Here is a 23,570-nt window from a genome sequence, read left to right on the forward strand (position 1 = left end):
GTTATTATTGTATGTACCAATCACGACTCTAGCTTCAACATTACGCTGTTTTTCGGGCTTTATCGATTTGCGGATTTGGGCGTTGCAAAAATTTGAAGCAAACTTGATCTGCGTGCAAACATAATAAGTGGTGAACAAAATGTACATAAATCTCTCTATATATACTTTATAGGATTGGATTGATTGCTTGATGAGGTAATGACTTAATCGTTAGCATCGTCATTGCTAGTCTCGTATTCCTCTGCATTCGTTTGTCACTTATATGCTTTTTAGTGTCAGAATGTTTTGTACCAACGACGGCAGTTAATTGAACTTTTAATTAATGTTATCTTACTAATTGTGCTATAACCCGAACTAGGTGAGAATTGAATAATATTGCATATTTAATATAGCAATTATTATGCAATCAAAACATCAGCACCAGATTAATTTATTTTTCCACATAAAAGTCTTAATATTAAGCCTTATCTTTAAATTTCAAAAAAGCGCCATTCGTTGAAAACAGTGTTGAACATCGATAAAAATTATAAATATCAATTATCGTTATTACATGGAATATTAAAACAAACAAAAATACTATATATAATTGTTTACCTAAATTGTTTATGCTTCCCTTTTTATACCCGCTATCCATTGGGTAGAAGGGTATTATAACTTTGTGCCGGTAGGAAATGTATGTAACAGGTAGAAGGAGGCATCTCCGACCCTATAAAGTATATATATTCTTGATCAGCGCCAACAGCCCAGTCGATCTAGCAATGTCCATCTGTCCGCCTGTCCGTACGAAACACTGGTTCTCAGAGACTATAAAAGATAGAGATATTTTGTTTCGACAGCATTTGTTATGTTTGCACGCAATCAAGTTTGTTTCAAATTTTTGCCACGCCCACTTCCGCCCCGCAAATCAACAAAAATCGAATAAAAATCGTTATTTTAGAGCTGCGAGTTTTGATATTTACACTAACAACTATAATAATTGTGATTCCTCAAAATTTGGTTGCGATCAGATACAAATTTTTATTGCTTGGTATATTTTGAGAAAAATACCTCAATATTTTGTATTGAGGTAAAAAAGTAAAAAAGCTACAGTCGAGCACACTTTTTATACCCGCTACCCATAGGGTAGAAGGGTATTATAACTTTGTGCCGGCAGGAAATGTATGTAACAGATAGAAGGAGGCATCTCCGACCCTATAAAGTATATATATTCTTGATCAGCGTCATTTACTTGTTCGTTTTGTCGAACTATAAATATTTTATATTAACAAATTTCTGGCGCATATTAATATCGATTCGCCACCACGATTAATCGGTTTATGTTGTAATCGGGTAGGTTGATACTAACTCGATAATTTTCGTGAAAAATAGTGCCGATGGATTGCATTTTAGTTATTGAGTAAAATAGAGAATATTCTGTTTATAAATGGCTAATACACAAAGATCTTTTGTACAAAAGGTTTCCAAGTACGTAGTGTTTAATAGCAACTGTTCGTTGTAGGAATGTCGCCACAAGTAAACAATTATTATAGTAGTATAAATCACGAAACATTTCTTTGTTTCCAACAGGCAAGCGGCTACGGATGTTCGTAAAAATATGGCTGCGCATATGCATACAAAGCCCTTTAATACAAGTTCGATATTAGGCTCAACAGTATGTGCTCGCGTAATTTAAAGACATACATACATATATTTAATTCATGTCCATTTTTTTGTCGGTATTTACAAAGCTTTCGCTCACGGAACCGCTTGACTATGAGGAATTTCTTAGCCAGCACATAAATATTATAACTCGAGATCCCTTAAAACATATATTGGATTTTCCACAAGGTGATATTACAATAAAAATAATACCTCGAAAAATTCGGACCATTGAACATATTTTACCGAAAGAACACATGTAAGAATTTATCATTTAAAAATCATGCATTTTTATTTAAAACTATTTTTTCTTTGTAGTTCCGATTTGCCAAGTCATGTGCAAGAATGCATTAGTAGCTATACTCGCCCTTGGAAGACTGTTGAATATTTACATCGCCATTACTCAAGCTCATGTTGTGCACGCGAACGTATTGATCGAGGCACCATCAGTCCTTCTGCTTTCCAACAAGAGTTTGAGATTGATAAGGATTTTTCATCATTTGACGAATCATTCACCGATAAGAGTGATAGTTGTACACCTAGTTCAAGACAGTCGATTGCTAGTCTAGCGTCTGTTAGTTCTTGTACAGATACTCTAACTCCACGCGGCTCTTGGGCTAGTTTCGATTTGCGAAGATCTGTGAATGATCCACTTATTCCTAACTTATTGGACAATGTATCGCCGGAACAAATTGATCAATTAAATGAGGCACGGCGACAAGATAAACGCCAAGAAGCTTTATTTTCGCTCTATCCCGAACCGGAAACTGATGAAATTATTGAGCGTAGACTACCTGCAGTGTTGCCTGTGGAACACATGGGCCACCGTATCCTAGTTAAATGTTTGCAGTTAAAGTTAGAACTCGAGGTTGAACCAATATTTGCATCAATGGCTATATATGATGCCAAAGAACGTCAAAAAATTTCCGAAAATTTTTACTTTGACATGAATTCAGATACCCTAAGGCTTATGCTATCAAATCATGTTCGTTGTGCGGACATTAGCACACAAAGTCGTTCCGCTATATTCGAAATTTCCTATCCAAGCAATGATTTGTTTCTTGTTATACGCCTTGAAAAAGTTTTACAGGGCGACATTAATAATTCCGTTGAGCCCTATCTTAAAGAAGACAAAGATAAGTATAGAGAGAAAGTTAAATCAAATGCGGCAGATTATTGCGAGCGATTGGGTAAATATCGCATGCCCTTTGCATGGACGGCAATATATTTAACGAATGTGTTTAATGGAGACAGCTTTGAAAGTAAGGACACATCCGTGGTGGAGAAAGATTTGACTGCAAGTGGTGTTTGTACTACATTGGCGTCTGCGGCTAGTTCAAATAGTTTAGATCGAAAGTCTTCAACTAGCAGTTTCGATCAACTTCGCCGAAAAGCCAATGATATGAGCGGCACACTGACACGACGCGGATCTCTCGAACGAAAGGAGAAACGCCGCTCTTGGTCACCGGATGATTTTGCCAATGCCATTGAAACTTTTCGTCCCATTACAATCACTGTGCCGAGCTTTTTTAAACAAGAGGCTGATAAAATGAAAGATGAGGATTTATATAAATTTTTGCCCGAGCTTAAAAGGCCGAATGCTGTAACAAAAAAGTATAAATGTATTCCGGGGTCTATTAAACTCGAGATATCGCCATGTATCGACGATGTTATTAACGCTTTAACACCTGAACTGGCCAGAGTTGAGCCACAGAGTGTTGAAAAAACGCGTACTATTAAAGAAGTATTGGAGTTCTCACCATTACCTATATATAATCCTCATTATAGTTATCGCAATTTACTTTTTGTATCACCAAAAGAGTTGAATTTTTCATCTCGTGCTGGATCTGCACGTAATATCGCTATTCGTGTGCAGTTAATGGCAGGTAGGAAAATAAACATTAATTTCTATGCAGTTAAATACCGAAATCATGTTTTCCAGGTGAGAATCCAAACGATGCCGTGAATGCAATATTTGGGAAATCATCATGTCCGGAATATGGAACTGAGGCATACACGTCAGTCAATTACCATAACAAATGCCCAACATTCTACGATGAGATTAAAATAGCGTTGCCGTCTGCAATTAAGCAGCATCACCACTTACTATTTACAATCTACCACGTATCGTGCCAGAAAAAGCCACATGAGTTGCAACTTTCAGTAGAAACTCCCATCGGCTACACATGGTTACCTCTTTTGGAGGATGGTAAATTGAAAGTCGGGGAATTTAACCTGCCAGTAATGGTTGAAATGCCACCAGAAAACTACTCTTTTATACCACCAAATGTACATTTACCAGGGATTAAATGGCTGGACAACCATCGCGCCGTTTTCACCATAAGTGTGACCGCAATCACTTCAATTCATACGTTAGATAAATATCTCGACCATTTTTTTTTGAACTGTGAATATTTGAACAGCCGTAATATACCATCTCATATTGGTGAAAGTAATATGGAAGCCGAGCTAAAAAAATGTCTACTGGATATAAATCAGTCAAATCGTGAATCATTAGTTAGACATTTACCTCGTGTCTTAGACAAGTTGATAGAGTTGTTGGTAACTAGCCATAAAGTTGGCACACAGCCCATGGCTTTGGGTGCCACAGTCTTTGAGGTGCTATGCTTGGTTTCGGCTCACTTGTCCTTACTAACTGATGTCGACCAATATGGACGTCAAAGTTTATTTTCCACATATGTTCAGTTTCAGTGTAAAATACCACACCCATCGGCTGCAAAACGTGACTTTAGTAACGAATTGAAATCCAATAAGTCATATGGCTTATATGATGACATTTTAAATAGTGGCCGGCCAAGTAAGCGATGAACGATTGTAATATGAGACACATTCTAATTTATTAATTTCTTTTAGATCTTGACAACAATTTATCTAGCAGTGCCACCCCACTGGATGGTCCGGCCCCACTTGTGTGCTTGCTACATGAAGAGCTAGCCTTGCAATATACACTAGCCAGCGGCAAGGTGTCAGATCTTGCCATGAACAACTCATGGTTTCTTTTCGAACTAATTATAAAATCTATGACAGAGCATCTTGATTATACGGATTCTATATGCGGCCCACGGAAACACAGGTTTTCACATCAATTTCTCGATGACATTTCAACACTCGTCACCCTCGTCACAAATAAAGTTGCTGAATACCATAATATTAACACAAGAAGTGCTCAGTCATTAAACGCCAGCTTAAGCTTTTTTATATTTGACCTACTTAGTATAATGGATCGAGGATTTGTATTTGGCCTAATTAAAATTTATTCGAAACTAATTATGTCACGAAACGCATCTGTACCTGATCTGATGAATTACAAAATCGATTTCTTGCGAATTGTTTGCAGTCACGAGCACTTTGTAGCATTAAATTTACCTTTTGGTACTCCTTATACCACTATCTCAGCACCTTGCAGTCCTACTCCCAGTACCACTTCAAATAATAGCCAAACTTCATATGTAAGTATATTTCGTAATTTTCGTATTTTTTATTTTGAAAACTAGTGTTAATATTAATTTTGTGTTGCAGGGATCTGTTGAGCGTTCTTTACACGCCGACCTCACCACGGAATTTCGTCAACAACACTTTCTAGTCGGCCTTGTCTTAAGTGATTTAGCGACAGTAATGGAGGTGCCAAATCCTCAATTGCATGGAAAAGCTATAAGCTGTATTCGGAATCTTTTGACTTCACATGATTCACGGTATGATGAAGAAGCACGATCACGAGTAGCTTCTTTGTATATTCCATTACTTTCCATAGTCATGGATACGTTGTCACAAATGCATCAATATGTATGTGATGTCCAAGATCATGATCGTTTTCACCAGATGAGTCAACTTGAAGATTATCAAGGGCCACATCAGACTATATCCACATCTACAATTAGCCCAGAAGTTGCGTATGCCATCTCTGGCAGTCGTGTATACTCCTATATGGCCGAACAATCCAAGAACAAGATATCATTAAATGCAGAAAACACCCGTCATTTGCTGGCGTGTTTTCTGTGGGTACTAAAAAATTTAGAACGCACTGTTCTTTATCGTTGGTTGCTTGGATTAACTCCACATCGCGTACACCAAATGTTACAAGTACTTAATACATCTTTAAAAGCCTTTGAATATTCAGGACAAAAGCGCTTACCAACTTTAAAGCGGACTAATACTCATAGTTTTCGCAAAACTGCGACCACTGATGTTAAGGAAAAGTTGGAAGAATGTATCAGAGGAACCAACTCAGCGCGGTACGATTTAATTAACCGTCGCAAGGATCGCAATTCGACGGATAAACTTCGTTGGCGGAAAGATCAAATGCCATATCGGTCTCAGTATAGTGACACATCTAACAGAAATGAGCCAGATCTTGAGCTAAGTTATTTTATTGAAGGTTCACTTGCGACTGAAATTGGGCTGATTATACTCGATTCTTTGGAAATAATCGTACACGTCGCCACTAATCTTCATCACAATCTGCTTGGAACTGTTCTTAAAGTGCTGTTACATAGTTTAGCACGAAATCAATCTACGCTGGCACTGCAAAACTTGTTTGCATCTCAGAGAGCCCTGATTTTTAAATTCCCAAATCTATTGTTTGACGAAGAAACGGACATATGCGCAGACTTGTGTTTATTGCTTTTAAAGCACTGCTCGTCACAATTACCAGGTATCAGGTCGCAAGCTGCTGCTTCGTTATATTTATTAATGAGGCAAAACTTCGAAATTGGAAATGTAAGTAAGATATTTTCATTCATTTGTATTACTTTAACATATTTTGTTTTTCAGAATTTTGCACGTGTCAAAATGCAAGTTACTATGTCACTAAGTTCTCTAGTAGGTACTAGTGCTTCATTCAGCGAGCAATCACTCCGTCGGGCGTTAAAAACAATTCTCGTGTACGCCGAGTCCGATACCGATCTGCAGGAAACCTCTTTCCCAGAGCAAGTACAAGATTTACTGTTTAACTTACACATGATTCTGTCAGATACTGTGAAAATGAAGGAGTATCAAGAGGATCCTGAAATGTTACTTGATTTGATGAATCGCATAGCAAAAGGTTATCAAAATAATCCAGATTTGCGATTAACTTGGCTGGAAAATATGGCTAAAAAGCATCGTGAGCGTGCTAACCACACTGAGGCGGCCATGTGTTATGTTCACGCTGCCGCTTTAGTTTCTGAATATTTAAGCATGCTCGAGTCTCAAACACATTTGCCAGTCGGTGCCGTTAGTTTTCAACGCATATCACCAAATACATTTATGGAATCAGCGGTGTCAGATGACGTTCTGAGTCCCGGAGAAGATGGTATTTGCCTGGGTAATCACTTCACTGAAACTGGATTAAAAGCTCTGCTTGAAGAGGCATCGAATTCATTTCAAGTTGCCGGCATGTATGAAGCTATGAACGAAGTGTATAAAATTCTGACTCCAATCTGTGAAGCGAATCGCGAATTTCTCAAGCTCAGTAAAGTTCATGGCAAGCTGCAAGAAGCTTTTAACCGAATTGCCCAACTCCAGGTAATTTCGAACATTTTATTTCTTGTTGTTTTATATATATTATTAATATTCCTTGTTTAGGGTAAACGAGTATTTGGTACGTACTTTAGGGTTGGTTTTTTATGGCGCTAAATTTGGAGACCTCGATCAACAAGAATTTATTTACAAAGAGCCCACCCTAACAAAATTGCCTGAAATATTCAGTCGACTTCAGGTACGTTTATTTCTTTTAAATGTGATGAATATGATGTGATATTTATAAAACAATTTTATTTAGAATTTCTATGCGGATAGATTTGGTCCCGATTCTGTGCATATAATTAAAGACTCAAATAATTTCGACATAAATACCTTAGATCCGGAAAAGGCTTACATTCAAATCACTTACGTGGAACCGTTTTTCGAAACTTATGAAATGCGTCATCGTGAAACATACTTTGAAAGAAATTTTAATATTAGTAAGTACTTTTTTTATACCAAAAGTGTTATAAAAATGTAAATGTTCTTGTTCCCGAATAATTTAATAATTATTCTCTAGAACGGTTTATATTTTCGACCCCTTTTACAAAGAATGGAAAAGCTCATGGTGAATTACACGAGCAATGTAAACGCAAGACAATCCTTACCACAGCAAACCATTTTCCATATGTAAAAACTCGCATCCAAGTAATCAGCCGAACTCAGTTTCAATTGGAGCCCATTGAAGTGGCTATTGGTAAGCAAAGTAGTTGTTAAAATTGATAATTTCATTTATAATAAGTAAACGTGCATTGCTGTTCTACTAAATCGATATACCTACTAATTCCAATGCTGACATATAGAGGACATACAAAAGAAGACATTGGAATTAGCTGCAGCTACAAATCAGGAACCGGCTGATCCAAAAATATTGCAAATGGTTTTGCAAGGTTGTATTGGTACTACTGTTAATCAGGGTCCTATGGAAATGGCTAGCGTATTTCTTTCAATTTTATCTGATGGAACAACTGTACCGACAAAGCATCAAAATAAATTACGGTTGTGCTTCAGAGAATTTTCAAAACGATGTGCAGATGCTTTAAAAAAAAATCGAAATTTAATATTATCGGATCAAAAAGATTATCAGCGGGAATTAGAACGCAACTATGAACGTTTTGTCGAACGGCTCTCCCCGCTAATCACGCTTACGGAAGCTCAAACGCAAGGTGTTGTAAAGTAAGTTTTCCTTAAAATTATAATTTGATCATGAAATTTGAATATTTGTATTTGCAGAGCTAACTGCTATCAAAATAAAACCACACCCTTGAAATGGTAATTTGAACGATCAAACTTAATAAGTAAAGTTTCTCATTTGTCTGATAAAATGATTTCTTTACATGCCTAGCGTGTCGGATTATTTTAAGTAAGTTTTATTATTTTATAATATTTATTGGATTTAACTAATTTTTAATAAGAAAAATTGGTTAAAACCATAAGCTACCAAATTTTATATTATAACATCTCTCACTGATAGTATTACTATAATTATATATATTTATATATTGATCGAACTTTCTTATATTTTACACAATCCCTAATTAAATTATGTATATCATAACACCAAAGTTTTATACTTTTTATATTTATAATTTTTAAGAATAAATATATTCGCAATATAATTTGCTTTATTAATGAAAGACTAATTTTTATAAATATTATTTTTAGCGGACGATTTCAAGTTATTGAAAAAGTCATTCATTTTATGTAAGTATAGAGTATTGAAATTAAATTCGCTTTGCAACGAATCAAACTTGTCGATGACCATGTCACCTTTGTTAACAATACTTTTCCAGTCGGCCAAGTCAGTATCGGGATTACTATGATTTGCTTCATGATGCATTGGCTTCAACATAAATTGCAATTCCTCCAGTTGATTCAAAAAATGCACTAAAAACAATGTAAGCTTTTTAATTATTTGTATTCAAAGTGAATCAAAAAAGTGGCAACAAATTCGAATGCCCAACATAAAATTATATTTACAGTGTGTGTCTTGAAACCTCAAAATATGCATATGCTCTTTCCACCAACCGCAAAGGAGCGATAAATTATGTTTTGTCGTTTCTTCAGAGTCACGAAAAATACTTGGAAGATAGTATTCTCGAAAAATAAGTATTAGCAAATGTAATGCGGTTTGTGATATTTCCCCAACGTGTGAAACATCTAAAAATTAAATTTTCTTGTATTTGATTGTAATATTTTATTTAACAACGTACCTGATTTTTCAACTTGTAGTGTCCATTGATACATCATTTGAAATACAAGTGTGACAACACTTATACATAATTTTACGTAGCATTCGCAGTTGCTTTCTTGGACTAACTGTTCCACTGCGGGTTTACCAATTGTTGATGGAATTGCTGTGTTGTTATTGTTGCTAGAATTTGTACTAGAGGTAACCATAATTTTGGGCGTTAAGCGCTCGACAGGGCCTTCGTACTCAGCAAAGGTTTGAAATGGATGCATTTTCATTATAAATTTAGGCATTGATATAAAACCTTGGTATACGAAGCGCACGTGATTTCCACATATAGATAGAAGCAACTTAAAATGGGTTGAGTTCAGAGGAATGTCACCACAAAAACAAAGTTCAAGTAACCCGGCGTAAACTTGTATTAAACAAGACTCGGGCCGAAAACGGTATTTAGATCGAACTCTGTCTGACACAAAACAATTATTATTAGTGCCAGTGCACATTCTCTCCATTATTTGATCGTGTAAAGCACATAATAACATACAAGAACTTAGCTGCTGAAACACCCATATATTTGGTCGAGTAAACACCAACTGTTTGAATAAGTTAAAAAGTGAATCCAATTGAGTTTCGTGTGTATAAACCGCATTTATATTACTAAGTAAACTGTGTAGAAAAGCCCCAGTTGCTTCAATAACCCCGAAATGCTCAAGTACTTCCGATGAGTAGCTTAACTTGTTTATTGCCTCTATGACAATTTGCAATATTGAAGAGTTGTCACTTTTATTTTTAATCAAAGTTTGAGATAAGTTGCCATGCCTTTGACAAATCAACGCCAAGGTCGCTATATAGCGACGCAATAAAACACCCCTTTCAAGTTTGTACAAATTCTCGGTTTGAATTAATGAGTGGCGTTGGCAAGTGTTGTGATCAAATTGTAGATCATAATGATGATATGGATATACTAAATGGTGTTTTGGTAATTCCAAAGTTTGAGCATATGACAAGAACTCTTTAAATACACCACGTACTGAGCTAATTACGCGGTCCATAGCCATTGTGTCAGTGTTGGCTTGCAACTGCAGTTCTGCGTTTAGGAAAATCAAATGCTCTAGCTCCAATTCAAAGAAGCTTCGTTGTTTCTTTTGCGTGCGGGTTTCTTTTGAAAAATCGTAAAGCTTATTTTCCGCATTAATAGAAAATTGTGTATTAAACCTTGTTATGCACAGATTTTCCACACGAAGGATATTACGACACTCATCGGTATCATAGACTGTAAGTTGTTGGTTTTTTGAATGAGTTGTTCGTATTTCGAATTTTATATTCAGAAAATTCAACATTCGTAAACGTTAATTCTGTATTTTTCGCAATCACTTCCTTGTAAACATCTGCGACTTTTCTATTGCAGTCTTTTTTTAGCTTCTTCAGCCATAATAATTTTTTCCATCTTACTCATTTGAAGTAATTTTCTCGCTTGTTGTAGTTCATAACGGAGTAATTTTACCTGTCGAAATATTTATTAATGGACATTGAGCTTATAATATATATACTCTCTCACCTCTCCATCCTTGGTGCCTGTTTGACTCTTGTGATCCAAGAGATCTTTTTGCAATTTGGAATTTTCCTTTTGGAGAATATCGACGCGCTCCATTAATAATTTAAGTTGTCGTTCCTGTGCTACTTGACGACTAGTTGCCCAATGACTTGTATTTGAAATTGTAGGCTCATTTTGTACATGTTGAACTTCTGGTAACAGAGGATTATCTTTATTGGGCCTAAAATTACTCGAATTTGAGAATTTGATCGTCTCATCTTCAGGCGATGTTGAAGCCACATGGCGCGGCTGGTACGCAGGACTCTGGCGTGAAGTTGATAGCCGCTTTCTATGCGGTTGTTGTGTACTTGATACAAATGGACGTAATTCAAATTCATTCTCTGTTTGTCGTGGACTGTCTGGCTGTCGCTGATTTTCCTCTGCTTGTTGAGTAGCTAACAAAATAACATCGTCATCGTCACTTCCCCAAAATTCAGCAATAGTTGACTTAAACAAATCGCCTGAATTTTGCACGCCTAATTCTAATTTTTGCCTTTTACTCGAATTGTTTAGTAGCGGACGAAATTGTCTTGCCATCTTTGCACTAGAGGTGGGAAACATCGATGGCGCCATCGATGAAACAATATTTCAAACAACAAATGTAATGCCCTGTTTCCACAGCACCAACAATTTTTCTCGGTATTTGCATTCAATATATTGGAAATGTTATATTGGTCGCACACAAGCGTAGAAATATCGGCCACCAACTTTCAGTATATTTTTGGTTATTTAATCATGGTGAAATCGAAATGGTTCTCACCACAGCAAAAAATTGATAATAAAAATGAGTGCGAAGCTGTGCAAATTCAACAAGTGATTTTTTTTAAATGATTTTGCTTCAAATTTTCAATTGTTTTAATCGGTCACTTATCGATAACTTGATGGTTAATGTGTGTTTTCATTCTGCGCAGCTGTTTTGCATCAGAGCGGCCACACTAAAATATTTGGCGTTGCCATTATTTTTTCATTGATTGCTGTGCATGCGCCAAAGCGGGACCTGATCAAATGTGGAAAAGTAGGGTATAAAAAGGTCAATATTTGTTCAGTATTTTTTTTTTCAATTTTATTATTCAATAATCGAATGTGACTATCGATTACTCGTATTATTTTGCGACTCTGCAACGATAGTACTTTTTGATTATTAAGCGATACCATACAGTTGAGAAGATAATTCGGCATGAACGCGTTGTTAAATTTTGTGAGCGCCGGAATAAAAACTTTTCCCTAACGCGATTTTTAAGTAAGAATAAAACTGTTATTTATATAAAATTGGCTACATTCTTCTTTTTCAAAAACTACTATATTTTGTTTCTATGTTGTTCAAAGAGGTTAAGTTATTTTGCGAGTGCATAGACTTCAATCTTCAACAAGTGTGGGAAAAGTATGAAGAAGACCTCACCACGCAACTCAAAAGTATATGTGCAGCTTGTCTTAAAATTCTATCATTATAATTAAAGAGTAAGTAAATGTGTACTCTGTACTCTATTTTTATGTCTAAAATGAAGATTTTGTCACATATTGTGATATACATAGGTATTCATAAGTGTATATGTATGACTCATCCAAGACAATTAAGCAGCATTTGCATACATACAAATGAGCGCGTGTGTGTGTGCATTCTCTCACGCACATTCTGTTTAGTATTATGTTTTGTGTATTATTTAAATTGTAATTGTGGCGATTGCTTTTGTGGAAATTTGTATACCTCAGATCAGTTGGTTTTTGTGAAATTCGGAATATATTTTTTTAAATTGGACACACAATTTGTTCGATAGTGAAACCATTTTGAGTGAAGGTGTAGTGTTCTGTTTACATGCTAAGAAAAATTCGGGCGTCGGCTATCGAGCAAAAACAAAAAGAATAGTGGTTATACGTGTGTGTTTGAATGCATGATGCCTTCTTGACACGCATACTGTACTAGCTGCCTGCAATAAACTAACTCATATACACACGATCGATGTGTGTATACACATTTGTCCACCATGACGTTCATTAACAATTTTATCCAAGCATGAATAAATCATTCATAGCTGAAGCTCATAGCAACTGTCCAACTAGGCGCCTATAATTTTGCTAGTAAAGTCGAATTGTTTCTTTAATAAAATTGTATGTAATGCATAAGATTTGTGTTGAATAATTCTGATGTACTATATTTGTTAGTCTTTATATTCGCGTAAAATAGCTCAAAGTAGATTTTTTTACGCCTACACAAAAATGGCCGGCGTTTGTCTTAGCACAACTTGTCTAACAAGTTTGGTAAGTTTAGGTCATATTGCGATGCTGGTGCCATTTCCTTCTTTCACGTTCTTGTATTTATGTCTTACATTGCATTGTACACTACATAGTAGGATTACGTATTTTAACATATTTTTATATGACAAGCTAACGTTTAAAATATAATAAAATATTTTTTGTTTATATGTTTTTCAGATACTAAAAATTTAAACATTGCAACCACAATTATGTTGAAATTCATTCGTGGAAAAGGTCAACAGCCAACTGCTGAACGGCAACGATTACAGAAGGAGCTCTTCGCATATCGAAAGGTTTGTCATTAGTTACATACAAATAAAGGAAGAGAATGTGTTCATAGAAACAAACGGGCATCTGCACCCAAAATACATTTCAATTGTATGTATTTATAAATGAGTTGGATTGTTAATTATGTTGTAGACGACGCAGGACATGAAAGAATGTACTTAATGAAATGTAAAATAAATTAAGATTACTCTTCTGTAAAATGAGCTGCTAACAGCAGATATGTATAAGCAACCAATCGAAAATGAAAATAATTTGGGTCCAATATATTAAATATTTAAATAAACGTCAATTTTATTGAAGTTGTTCAGTGCTAGTGTCATAAGTCAGTTGTAGTTAGCAACGTTGCTTAATTGAATGACATCATCCACAATGCGTCACTTTCAGAAATGACTCTTTCAGTGTAATTCAGCGACGGAAAGGTATACCAACTTATGTAACATCAAAGACATTATCAAATAAATTTATCGTAATGTGTAGCGTTTAAGAAGGCCACAGCTACTCATAACAATTTCTATTAATATATTCATTTATTATGTGCACACGAAAAATATTACTATATCATATTTCTTGTAAAATTACTAAATTCTTTAAACACTTGTTCAAGTCGTAGGAGGGGCATTTAGGCGTGGATGAATAAGATTCGCGTACAGTGAACATTATTTCATGTAAATCGAAATACATTGATAATTGGTGTCACCTAGGCGAATGTAAACCTTTTATAGACTTCAACCTAAAATAAAATATTGTGTAGTCTGAGGAAAAGATAAACGTTAACGACACAAGCAGTACAAAACAGTATTGTTGATAAGATTAACAAAGTTTGTTTTATGTACAAAGTGAACGAATGGAATGGTTGTAGTGCATTTACGAGGGAATGTGTGTACATAAGGTACTTATGGATATTGATAAGCGTAGAATGCCGAACTGATAAGGTTTCATAAAAAGAGTCAGAAATTGTGTAAACTGCTGCACCTGTATTGGCGTCGTTATCACTGTGACTATATGCCCATAAAAATTGAAATGAGTAAGCAAGTTATTGGTTCCTGTAAAATAAGTATTTCTATATGTTAGACTTAAAAACCAAATATTTGTTTGGCCAACATAACTAGTTTAGTGATTAATTATTATGCAATTGAAATGTTTTCGTTTTTTCATTATAATGACAATTTAATAATAATAATACTGAGTCAATTAATAAAATATAAATGAGTTTGATGATATTATACAACAGTTATATTTGATAAGACACGATATTGTAGTAACCATAGATTTTTCCTTTATTTGCAGACAGCTCAACATGGTTTTCCGCATAAACCATCTGCTCTGGCTTATGACCCAATATCAAAGTTGATGGCTATTGGTACGCAAACAGGAGCTATAAAAGTTTTCGGACAACCTGGCGTTGAACTTTACGCGCAGCATACCTTGACTAATAACTTGGCATCGGAATTGAACGTACAACTACTTGAATGGGTATATGGTAGTGGCCGTATACTCTCGCTGACTGCTGCTAATCAACTTACATTATGGGAACCTGCGGGTACAACTCTTGTGCCCCTCAAAACTCTACCTTTTGATGGAAAACTAAAGAAAGTATCTTCATTATGTTGTTCGATCAATAAAGATCTTGTGTGGATTGGTACTGAAGGCGGAAATATATACCAATTGGATTTAAAATCATTTTCTATTCTGGAGCCTGTCATTTATCATGATGTAGTTTTGGAACAGGTGCCATCAACGTATAAACTAAATCCGGGAGCTATTGAATCTATACGCCAGTTACCAAATTCACCGAATAAACTTCTTATCGCATACAACCGCGGTCTCTGCGTATTATGGGATTTAGGCGAGTCGGCTGTTGAACGTGCCTATGTTGCGCCTGGCCATGGTCAAAGTGTGGGACTCTATGTAAACACAAATGGCAATGAATTTAATTGGTACCATGCGGATGGCTCCTATGCTACTTGGAATATGGAAAGCGAAAATCCACCACAAAATGTGAACTATGTGCCCTATGGTCCAGATCCATGCAAAAGCATAAACCGTCTATTTAAAGGAAAGCGCGGGTAATATGTTACATTTTGTAATTATGGTTCTTTTTTTAACTTATGCATTTCCAGAATAAGTGATATAATCGTTTTTTCTGGTGGTATGCCTCGTTCCGCCTATGGTGATCATAACTGCGTTTCGGTACATGCCAGTGATGGACATAAAGTTTGCCTTGATTTTACTTCCAAAGTAATTGATTTCTTTGTTACATATAAGGAAGATAGTGAGTCTGTCCAGGTACTGATTGTCTTACTCGAGGAAGAGCTTTGTGCTTATGATCTTACCGATGCTAAAGTTTCTTCAGTGAAAGCCCCTTATTTGCACTCGGTTCATGCGTCTGCAGTAACTTGTAATTACCTGGCATCAATGGTCTCGCACGAGGTATATGAACGAATTTTGCGTGCTGGCGATGAACAGGATTTAGACTATAGCAGTATTGATTGGCCTATTACGGGAGGTGTGCTTTCGGAAGATGACGTCCCACAGTCTAATGACAATAGCATAGAGATTTTGTTAACTGGCCACGAGGATGGTTCAGTAAAGTTTTGGAATTGTTCTGGAGTAATACTAAAGCCGATTTATAATTTCAAAACGGCAAATATATTTGGACATGATAATGAGGATGATGTTCCGGTAGACAGTAGCAATGATCAACTTGATGAGGGGGAGCCACCGTTCCGTAAAGCTGGCTTGTTTGACCCTTATTCTGATGATCCACGTTTAGCCGTTAAAAAAATTGCACTATGCCCGACCACCGGTCAGCTTATTGTGGGTGGCACTGCTGGCCAGATTGTCATAGCAGATTTTCAAGGGGATCAAAATGAACATGGAATATTTAAGGTTATGTCTATGAACTTGGTCAGCGATCGAGATGGCTTTGTATGGAAAGGCCATGATCAGCTTAACGTCCGCGCCAATTTAATAGAGAAACACTCTTTAGCGATTAGTGAGAATGGTGTGAATATTACAGGTGTACTCCAAGTACTCCCACCAGCAAGTATTACTTGTTTGGCATTAGAAGCTAATTGGGGTGTGGTCTCCGGCGGAACTGCTCATGGACTAGTATTGTTTGATTTTAAAAACTTTGCTCCGGTATTCCATCGATGCACACTTAATCCAAATGATATGACTGGTGCAGGTGAACAGCTTTCCCGTCGAAAGTCGTTTAAAAAAATCACTAAGAGAATCATTCCGAAAGCTACGTAAAGGAAGATCAACTAGGAATAATCCAAGTAATACGGTTCCAACCACGGTATGTTGAACACTTTGTTATATTTACAACCAATTTAATTACAAATTTTAAAACAGTTAGAAGCGCGTCCAGTTGAGAGGCAAATTGAGGCGCGTTGCACGGATGATGGCATGGGATCCATGGTACGCTGTTTACTATTTGCTAAAACGTATATAACCAATGGTAAGTATAGTAGAATTACTTAAAAATGTTTTCGTTTTTTTTTAACATGTTTCATAATTCATTTTTTTTTTAGTAAACATTACTTCGCCTACTTTGTGGTCAGCTACAAACTCCAGCACAGTTTCTGTATTTCTTCTACACTTACCGCCAGCAATGACTGCAGCCACAACAGTACCACCCGCAAGCGGAAATACAACTCCGCAGTCGCCTCGCCGTATATCTGCGCAATTAGCCAAAGAAATTCAGCTTAAGCATCGCGCACCTGTTGTTGGAATTTCTATATTCGACCAAACTGGCTGTCCTGTTGATCAATTAAGTGCCGGTGAAAATGGCTCACCACCACATCGAGTTTTAATTGCCTCTGAGGAACAATTTAAGGTTTTTTCGCTTCCACAATTGAAACCTATCAACAAATATAAGCTTACTGCTAATGAGGGAGCCCGAATACGCCGTGTGCACTTTGGATCGTTTACATGTCGTGTGCCACATGAGCTTTTACAAAGTCTTAATGGGAACAGTCCCACAAAATCAACGCGTTCATATGAAGGTGGCGATGGAGGTCATAATGCAAGTATTTCGCCAATATCAAATGATAGTGAGCTGTACCATGAAATGGCGTTGATTTGTCTGACGAATATGGGCGACATTATGGTACTGTCGGTACCTGAGCTAAAACGTCAATTGAATGCAGCGGCAGTACGGCGAGAAGATATAAAGTAAGTACTTTATTTATCACAATAAAATAGATTGCAAATTATTTAACTAAAAATCAATTTTTATGACAGTGGGATTTCATCACTATGTTTTACCAATAGCGGTGAGGCTTTGTACATGATGTCGTCATCCGAACTGCAACGAATAGCTTTAGCCACTTCTAAAGTAGTGCAACCAACGGGTGTGGTTCAAATTGAGCCACTTGAAACCGAGGACTCAACCGTGCCAATTAATGAAGAGGATGACACCGATAACGAAAATGAAACAAATGGCGATGGAAACGTCATCGGTAATGGTGCTGGGATGCTAGAACCACCAGTGGCTCAGCAACGCTCCAAGCCGCTACAACTAAACGTTGACAGCAATGTTGTTTTAACAGCAAATGGACTTAGCAGAGGCAGTTCACCCAACCGTGCCAACGAAACTATCACCAGTTCTATAGGTGACATTACTGTTGACTCTGTGCGCGATCACTTGAATACTACGACAACAACGCTATGCTCTACAACTACAGAGGAAACAGTCGGTGAGTAAGATGACTATTCATGTAACATTGAGCATCAAAAAATATATACAAATTCATACTTTATACCTCATACCTTCTACATATCAATGTCAGTCAGTGTGCTCGTTACAATGCAACTTTTGTGTTTTCAATTATTGTGCGGATTTTTGCATAAGTTTAAATTTCTTTTTTACTTTTTGTTTTTAGGATTACGGCAATAAAATTCACATCCGTAGCAAAACTTTATTTTAATCCATTATATGCTGCTCTACATTTGGCATAAATTTTGCATGGTTGCAATGTAATATGATTTATAGAATATTGTGAAATAACTATATGATTACTAACTATATAATTACTTAAAAATGTAATTTATTAATGTTATTTGCCAGGTCGTTTATCGGTTCTCAGTACGCAAACAAATCAAAGCACTACCAGCGTCAATATAAAGGACTTACCAATCTTAAATATACCCAATTTAGTGGATATTACATCGAAAAGGTATTGTAGCGTATTTGCTAATAATTTTGTATAATTACCAATTATTTTCTTATAGCAACACTAACGAAATAAGTACTAGCTCAGTAGTGATCAAATCGGTCATAACGAGCATATCACATGAGAAGACAAATGGCGAAAGCGAAAATTTGAAGACGACTAATGTTACAACACATGAGGAAAGTCAATTTTAGAAAAAATGGAAGGAGTACGAATGAGATGAACCCACGTTGATCTATAATATATTGGGTTTACATATTAACATTAGTTGTATGTATACACCATAAGTATGAAGACAATTTTAATTGTACACAAGAGAACATTCGATTTACAAGTTTAACAAATTTATAATTTCGTATTTGTAAGTATTTAAGTAATAAGATAGCAAGAACAGAATCAAAAATGGGTTCTTAACAATTTCTATTATTATTTATGTGTATTATCTTGACAATAGCTGAAACGCTTTTAGACAAAATATTATTGAAATTTTGAAACATATATCGATAAAAGATTAAATTGTTGCCTTATATCAGGGACCACATTGCTACTGATTTTATACAAGTATTGAACAATCACAGGTATAATTGCAAAATATATACATTCCTTTTTCCTATCTACGGTAAACATATCTATTTTTACACCCCACATTTTATATTTCTTGACTTATAGTATTTTTATATGGTTAATGCAATAAATGTTAATTATTTAAGTAAATATTTTAACTAAAAACTGGGTTTTGTATTACTTCTTGACCACGGTTACAAAATCGAATGACGAACAACAACAAGCATATTATTAATAATTATTTATGGTGTGGTTGTTGTTGGAATTCCCAAAAAAATATTTTCAAATTTTAACGAGTTAGACGCATGTCTATTTAAGTTTTTATAGTAGCGGAAACAGACGAAAGATCGATTTAAAATTTCAATGTTGAAAATAACCGACAAAAAACAAATCCGTTATAATTTAAAATTATTTGTTTTTTTGCCATATTTTGGTGAAAACACTCAGGATCCTGTCAGGAATTACCTCTTTATCATGATAATTAGTTCTATCGGTTGACACTCAAGGAATTTCAGGATATGCCAATAAAATTCACTTGAAATTTTTTCAAGTGTAAGTATACAAAAATGGCAATAATTTCAAATCCGCTTTATCTCGGCTATTTGAAGGACGATCGGGATGTCCTTTGGCACAAGGATAGCTCTTTAAAATACAAACCGATTGACATACCAAAAAGGACGAATGTCCTGTAAGCAACAAAGTTACAAGGACTTTTTTGTTCAGAGAAAATAGCTTATATCTCGGCCATATCCTGTCCGATCCTTGCCGGGCTAGTGTCAATCGAAGTTTCTTGGCAAGGACTATTATCCTGCCAAATTTCATCCCAATCGTCCTTGCGGTTCTCTAGATATCCTGGAATTTGCGATTTCGGGCGATTTTCTTCGGCCCCCGGACTGAAAAATTACAAGTGTTGGATCCTTAGATGACCCCATATTTTTTTGATGCCGATCGATGAAGTTCGTCCTTGCGATTCTGGCAATATGTGTCCTTTGAAAATGCGCAAGGATATGGCCGAGAAATTGCTTGTTTTCGAAAAAGGACATTCGTTTTTTAGCCATAGCTCTGCCAAATCCTTAAGGATCTAGCAAGGATGCACATTTTTGTAATCACAACAAACAGGACTATCGATTGGCATTCAAAGATTTTAAGGATAATACCAAAAAATGCACTTGCAATTTTTCAAGGGGTAGGTGTAGAAAAATTGGCAAAATATCAGAAAATCCGCCGTATCTCGGCTATTTGAAAGACGATCGGGATGTCCTTTGGCAGAAGGATAGCTCTTTTAAATACAAACCGATTGACATACCAAAAAGGACGAATGTCCAGTAAACAACAAAGTTACAAGCACTTTTTTGTTCAGAGAAAATAGCTTATATCTCGGCCATATCCTGTCCGATCCTTGCCGGACTAGTGTCAATCGAAGTTTCTTGGCAAGGACTATTATCCTGTCAAATTTCATCCCAATCGTCCTTGCGGTTCTCTAGATATCCTGGAATTTGCGATTTCAGGCGATTTTCTTCGGCCCCCGGACTGAAAAATTACAAGTGTTGGATCCTTAGATGACCCCATATTTTTTTGATGCCGATCGATGAAGTTCGTCCTTGCGATTCTGGCAATATGTGTCCTTTGAAAATGCGCAAGGATATGGCCGAGAAATAGCTTGTTTTCGAAAAAGGACATTCGTTTTTTAGCCATAGCTCTGCCAAATCCTTAAGGATCTAGCAAGGATGCACATTTTTGTAATCACAACAAACAGGACTATCGATTGGCATTCAAAGATTTTAAGGATAATACCAAAAAATGCACTTGCAATTTTTTCAAGGGGTAGGTGTAGAAAAATTGGCAAAATATCAGAAAATCCGCCGTATCTCGGCTATTTGAAAGACGATCGGGATGTCCTTTGGCAGAAGGATAGCTCTTTTAAATACAAACCGATTGACATACCAAAAAGGACGAATGTCCTGTAAACAACAAAGTTACAAGCACTTTTTTGTTCAGAGAAAATAGCTTATATCTCGGCCATATCCTGTCCGATCCTTGCCGGACTAGTGTCAATCGAAGTTTCTTGGCAAGGACTATTATCCTGTCAAATTTCATCCCAATCGTCCTTGCGGTTCTCTAGATATCCTGGAATTTGCGATTTCAGGCGATTTTCTTCGGCCCCCGGACTGAAAAATTACAAGTGTTGGATCCTTAGATGACCCCATATTTTTTTGATGCCGATCGATGAAGTTCGTCCTTGCGATTCTGGCAATATGTGTCCTTTGAAAATGCGCAAGGATATGGCCGAGAAATAGCTTGTTTTCGAAAAAGGACATTCGTTTTTTAGCCATAGCTCTGCCAAATCCTTAAGGATCTAGCAAGGATGCACATTTTTGTAATCACAACAAACAGGACTATCGATTGGCATTCAAAGATTTTAAGGATAATACCAAAAAATGCACTTGCAATTTTTTCAAGGGGTAGGTGTAGAAAAATTGGCAAAATATCAGAAAATCCGCCGTATCTCGGCTATTTGAAAGACGATCGGGATGTCCTTTGGCAGAAGGATAGCTCTTTTAAATACAAATCGATTGACATACCAAAAAGGACGAATGTCCTGTAAACAACAAAGTTACAAGGACTTTTTTGTTCAGAGAAAATAGCTTATATCTCGGCCATATCCTGTCCGATCCTTGCCGGACTAGTGTCAATCGAAGTTTCTTGGCAAGGACTATTATCCTGTCAAATTTCATCCCAATCGTCCTTGCGGTTCTCTAGATATCCTGGAATTTGCGATTTCAGGCGATTTTCTTCGGCCCCCGGACTGAAAAATTACAAGTGTTGGATCCTTAGATGACCCCATATTTTTTTGATGCCGATCGATGAAGTTCGTCCTTGCGATTCTGGCAATATGTGTCCTTTGAAAATGCGCAAGGATATGGCCGAGAAATAGCTTGTTTTCGAAAAAGGACATTCGTTTTTTAGCCATAGCTCTGCCAAATCCTTAAGGATCTAGCAAGGATGCACATTTTTGTAATCACAACAAACAGGACTATCGATTGGCATTCAAAGATTTTAAGGATAATACCAAAAAATGCACTTGCAATTTTTTCAAGGGGTAGGTGTAGAAAAATTGGCAAAATATCAGAAAATCCGCCGTATCTCGGCTATTTGAAAGACGATCGGGATGTCCTTTGGCAGAAGGATAGCTCTTTTAAATACAAATCGATTGACATACCAAAAAGGACGAATGTCCTGTAAACAACAAAGTTACAAAGACTTTTTTGTTCAGAGAAAATAGCTTATATCTCGGCCATATCCTGTCCGATCCTTGCCGGACTAGTGTCAATCGAAGTTTCTTGGCAAGGACTATTATCCTGTCAAATTTCATCCCAATCGTCCTTGCGGTTCTCTAGATATCCTGGAATTTGCGATTTCAGGCGATTTTCTTCGGCCCCCGGACTGAAAAATTACAAGTGTTGGATCCTTAGATGACCCCATATTTTTTTGATGCCGATCGATGAAGTTCGTCCTTGCGATTCTGGCAATATGTGTCCTTTGAAAATGCGCAAGGATATGGCCGAGAAATAGCTTGTTTTCGAAAAAGGACATTCGTTTTTTAGCCATAGCTCTGCCAAATCCTTAAGGATCTAGCAAGGATGCACATTTTTGTAATCACAACAAACAGGACTATCGATTGGCATTCAAAGATTTTAAGGATAATACCAAAAAATGCACTTGCAATTTTTTCAAGGGGTAGGTGTAGAAAAATTGGCAAAATATCAGAAAATCCGCCGTATCTCGGCTATTTGAAAGACGATCGGGATGTCCTTTGGCAGAAGGATAGCTCTTTTAAATAATTCTAAATTTAGTGTTACAATTTTTGTATTATTATTAATGTCTTTTGTTTATTTTTATATTAGCTGAACTCTGCCGCTATCATAAGTTGGTAACACTAGAATTGATGTTTGTCGGTGTGTATATTTCAGTGACATGGTTGGTAAGTAAGTTAATATTAGTGAGGATTGGTAAAATGGCGGTTAGAAATGGAGACTGATGAGAATATCAATTTAGTGGCTGAATAATTTCCCCTATTCTTTTATTTTTGGTTTAGTGCAGTAGTCCGTTCCACTATAGTGGAAGTGGAAATAGGCTAAAGGTGTTATCGGTTATCGATACATGTGAATTGGTTTCGCATTATGTAAAATGATGTCGGTATTAAAATAACAAAGAAGGCGGAGGGAATTAAATAATTTTAATTTGTTTAATTAATGGTTGGTTATGAAGCCTGAGGTAAGTATAAATTAGTGGCTGATTAATTTAGTAGAATTCGTGGAACAATCGATAGGCAATATGTGTT

At 36.3% G+C, this 23,570-nt stretch overlaps 3 protein-coding genes across 3 annotated transcripts; 2 read left to right on the top strand and 1 right to left on the bottom strand.

Moving 5' to 3' along the window:
* The first annotated feature begins 1,353 nt into the window (after nt 1-1,353).
* On the top strand, nt 1,354-8,664 carry LOC132783643 (dedicator of cytokinesis protein 7). Its single transcript, XM_060788954.1, is given in 14 exon segments — nt 1,354-1,464; nt 1,567-1,651; nt 1,728-1,897; nt 1,957-3,524; nt 3,581-4,456; nt 4,513-5,108; nt 5,179-6,375; nt 6,430-7,161; nt 7,222-7,257; nt 7,259-7,354; nt 7,418-7,598; nt 7,679-7,855; nt 7,962-8,334; nt 8,392-8,664. Coding segments are annotated over 14 exon segments (6,171 nt in total). The 5' UTR covers nt 1,354-1,423; the 3' UTR covers nt 8,435-8,664.
* A 1,979-nt stretch (nt 8,665-10,643) lies between these two features.
* On the bottom strand, nt 10,644-11,517 carry LOC132783645 (uncharacterized). Its single transcript, XM_060788956.1, has 2 exons — nt 10,908-11,517; nt 10,644-10,853 (listed from the first exon to the last, which is right to left on the bottom strand). The coding sequence occupies exons 1-2, from the start codon at nt 11,514-11,516 to the stop codon at nt 10,749-10,751; spliced, it is 714 nt and encodes a 237-aa protein (XP_060644939.1). The 5' UTR covers nt 11,517; the 3' UTR covers nt 10,644-10,748.
* A 597-nt stretch (nt 11,518-12,114) lies between these two features.
* LOC132783644 (lethal(2) giant larvae protein) lies at nt 12,115-19,376 on the top strand. The gene is given in 10 exon segments (XM_060788955.1): nt 12,115-12,183; nt 13,374-13,489; nt 14,772-15,550; nt 15,605-16,700; nt 16,702-16,785; nt 16,842-16,947; nt 17,021-17,663; nt 17,733-18,187; nt 18,559-18,667; nt 18,723-19,376. Coding segments are annotated over 9 exon segments (3,492 nt in total). The 5' UTR covers nt 12,115-12,183; nt 13,374-13,405; the 3' UTR covers nt 18,859-19,376.
* Nucleotides 19,377-23,570: the final 4,194 nt, after the last annotated feature.

This window comes from Drosophila nasuta, chromosome 2L (assembly GCF_023558535.2).
Source record: "Drosophila nasuta strain 15112-1781.00 chromosome 2L, ASM2355853v1, whole genome shotgun sequence".
Taxonomy (NCBI): Eukaryota; Metazoa; Arthropoda; class Insecta; order Diptera; family Drosophilidae; genus Drosophila; species Drosophila nasuta.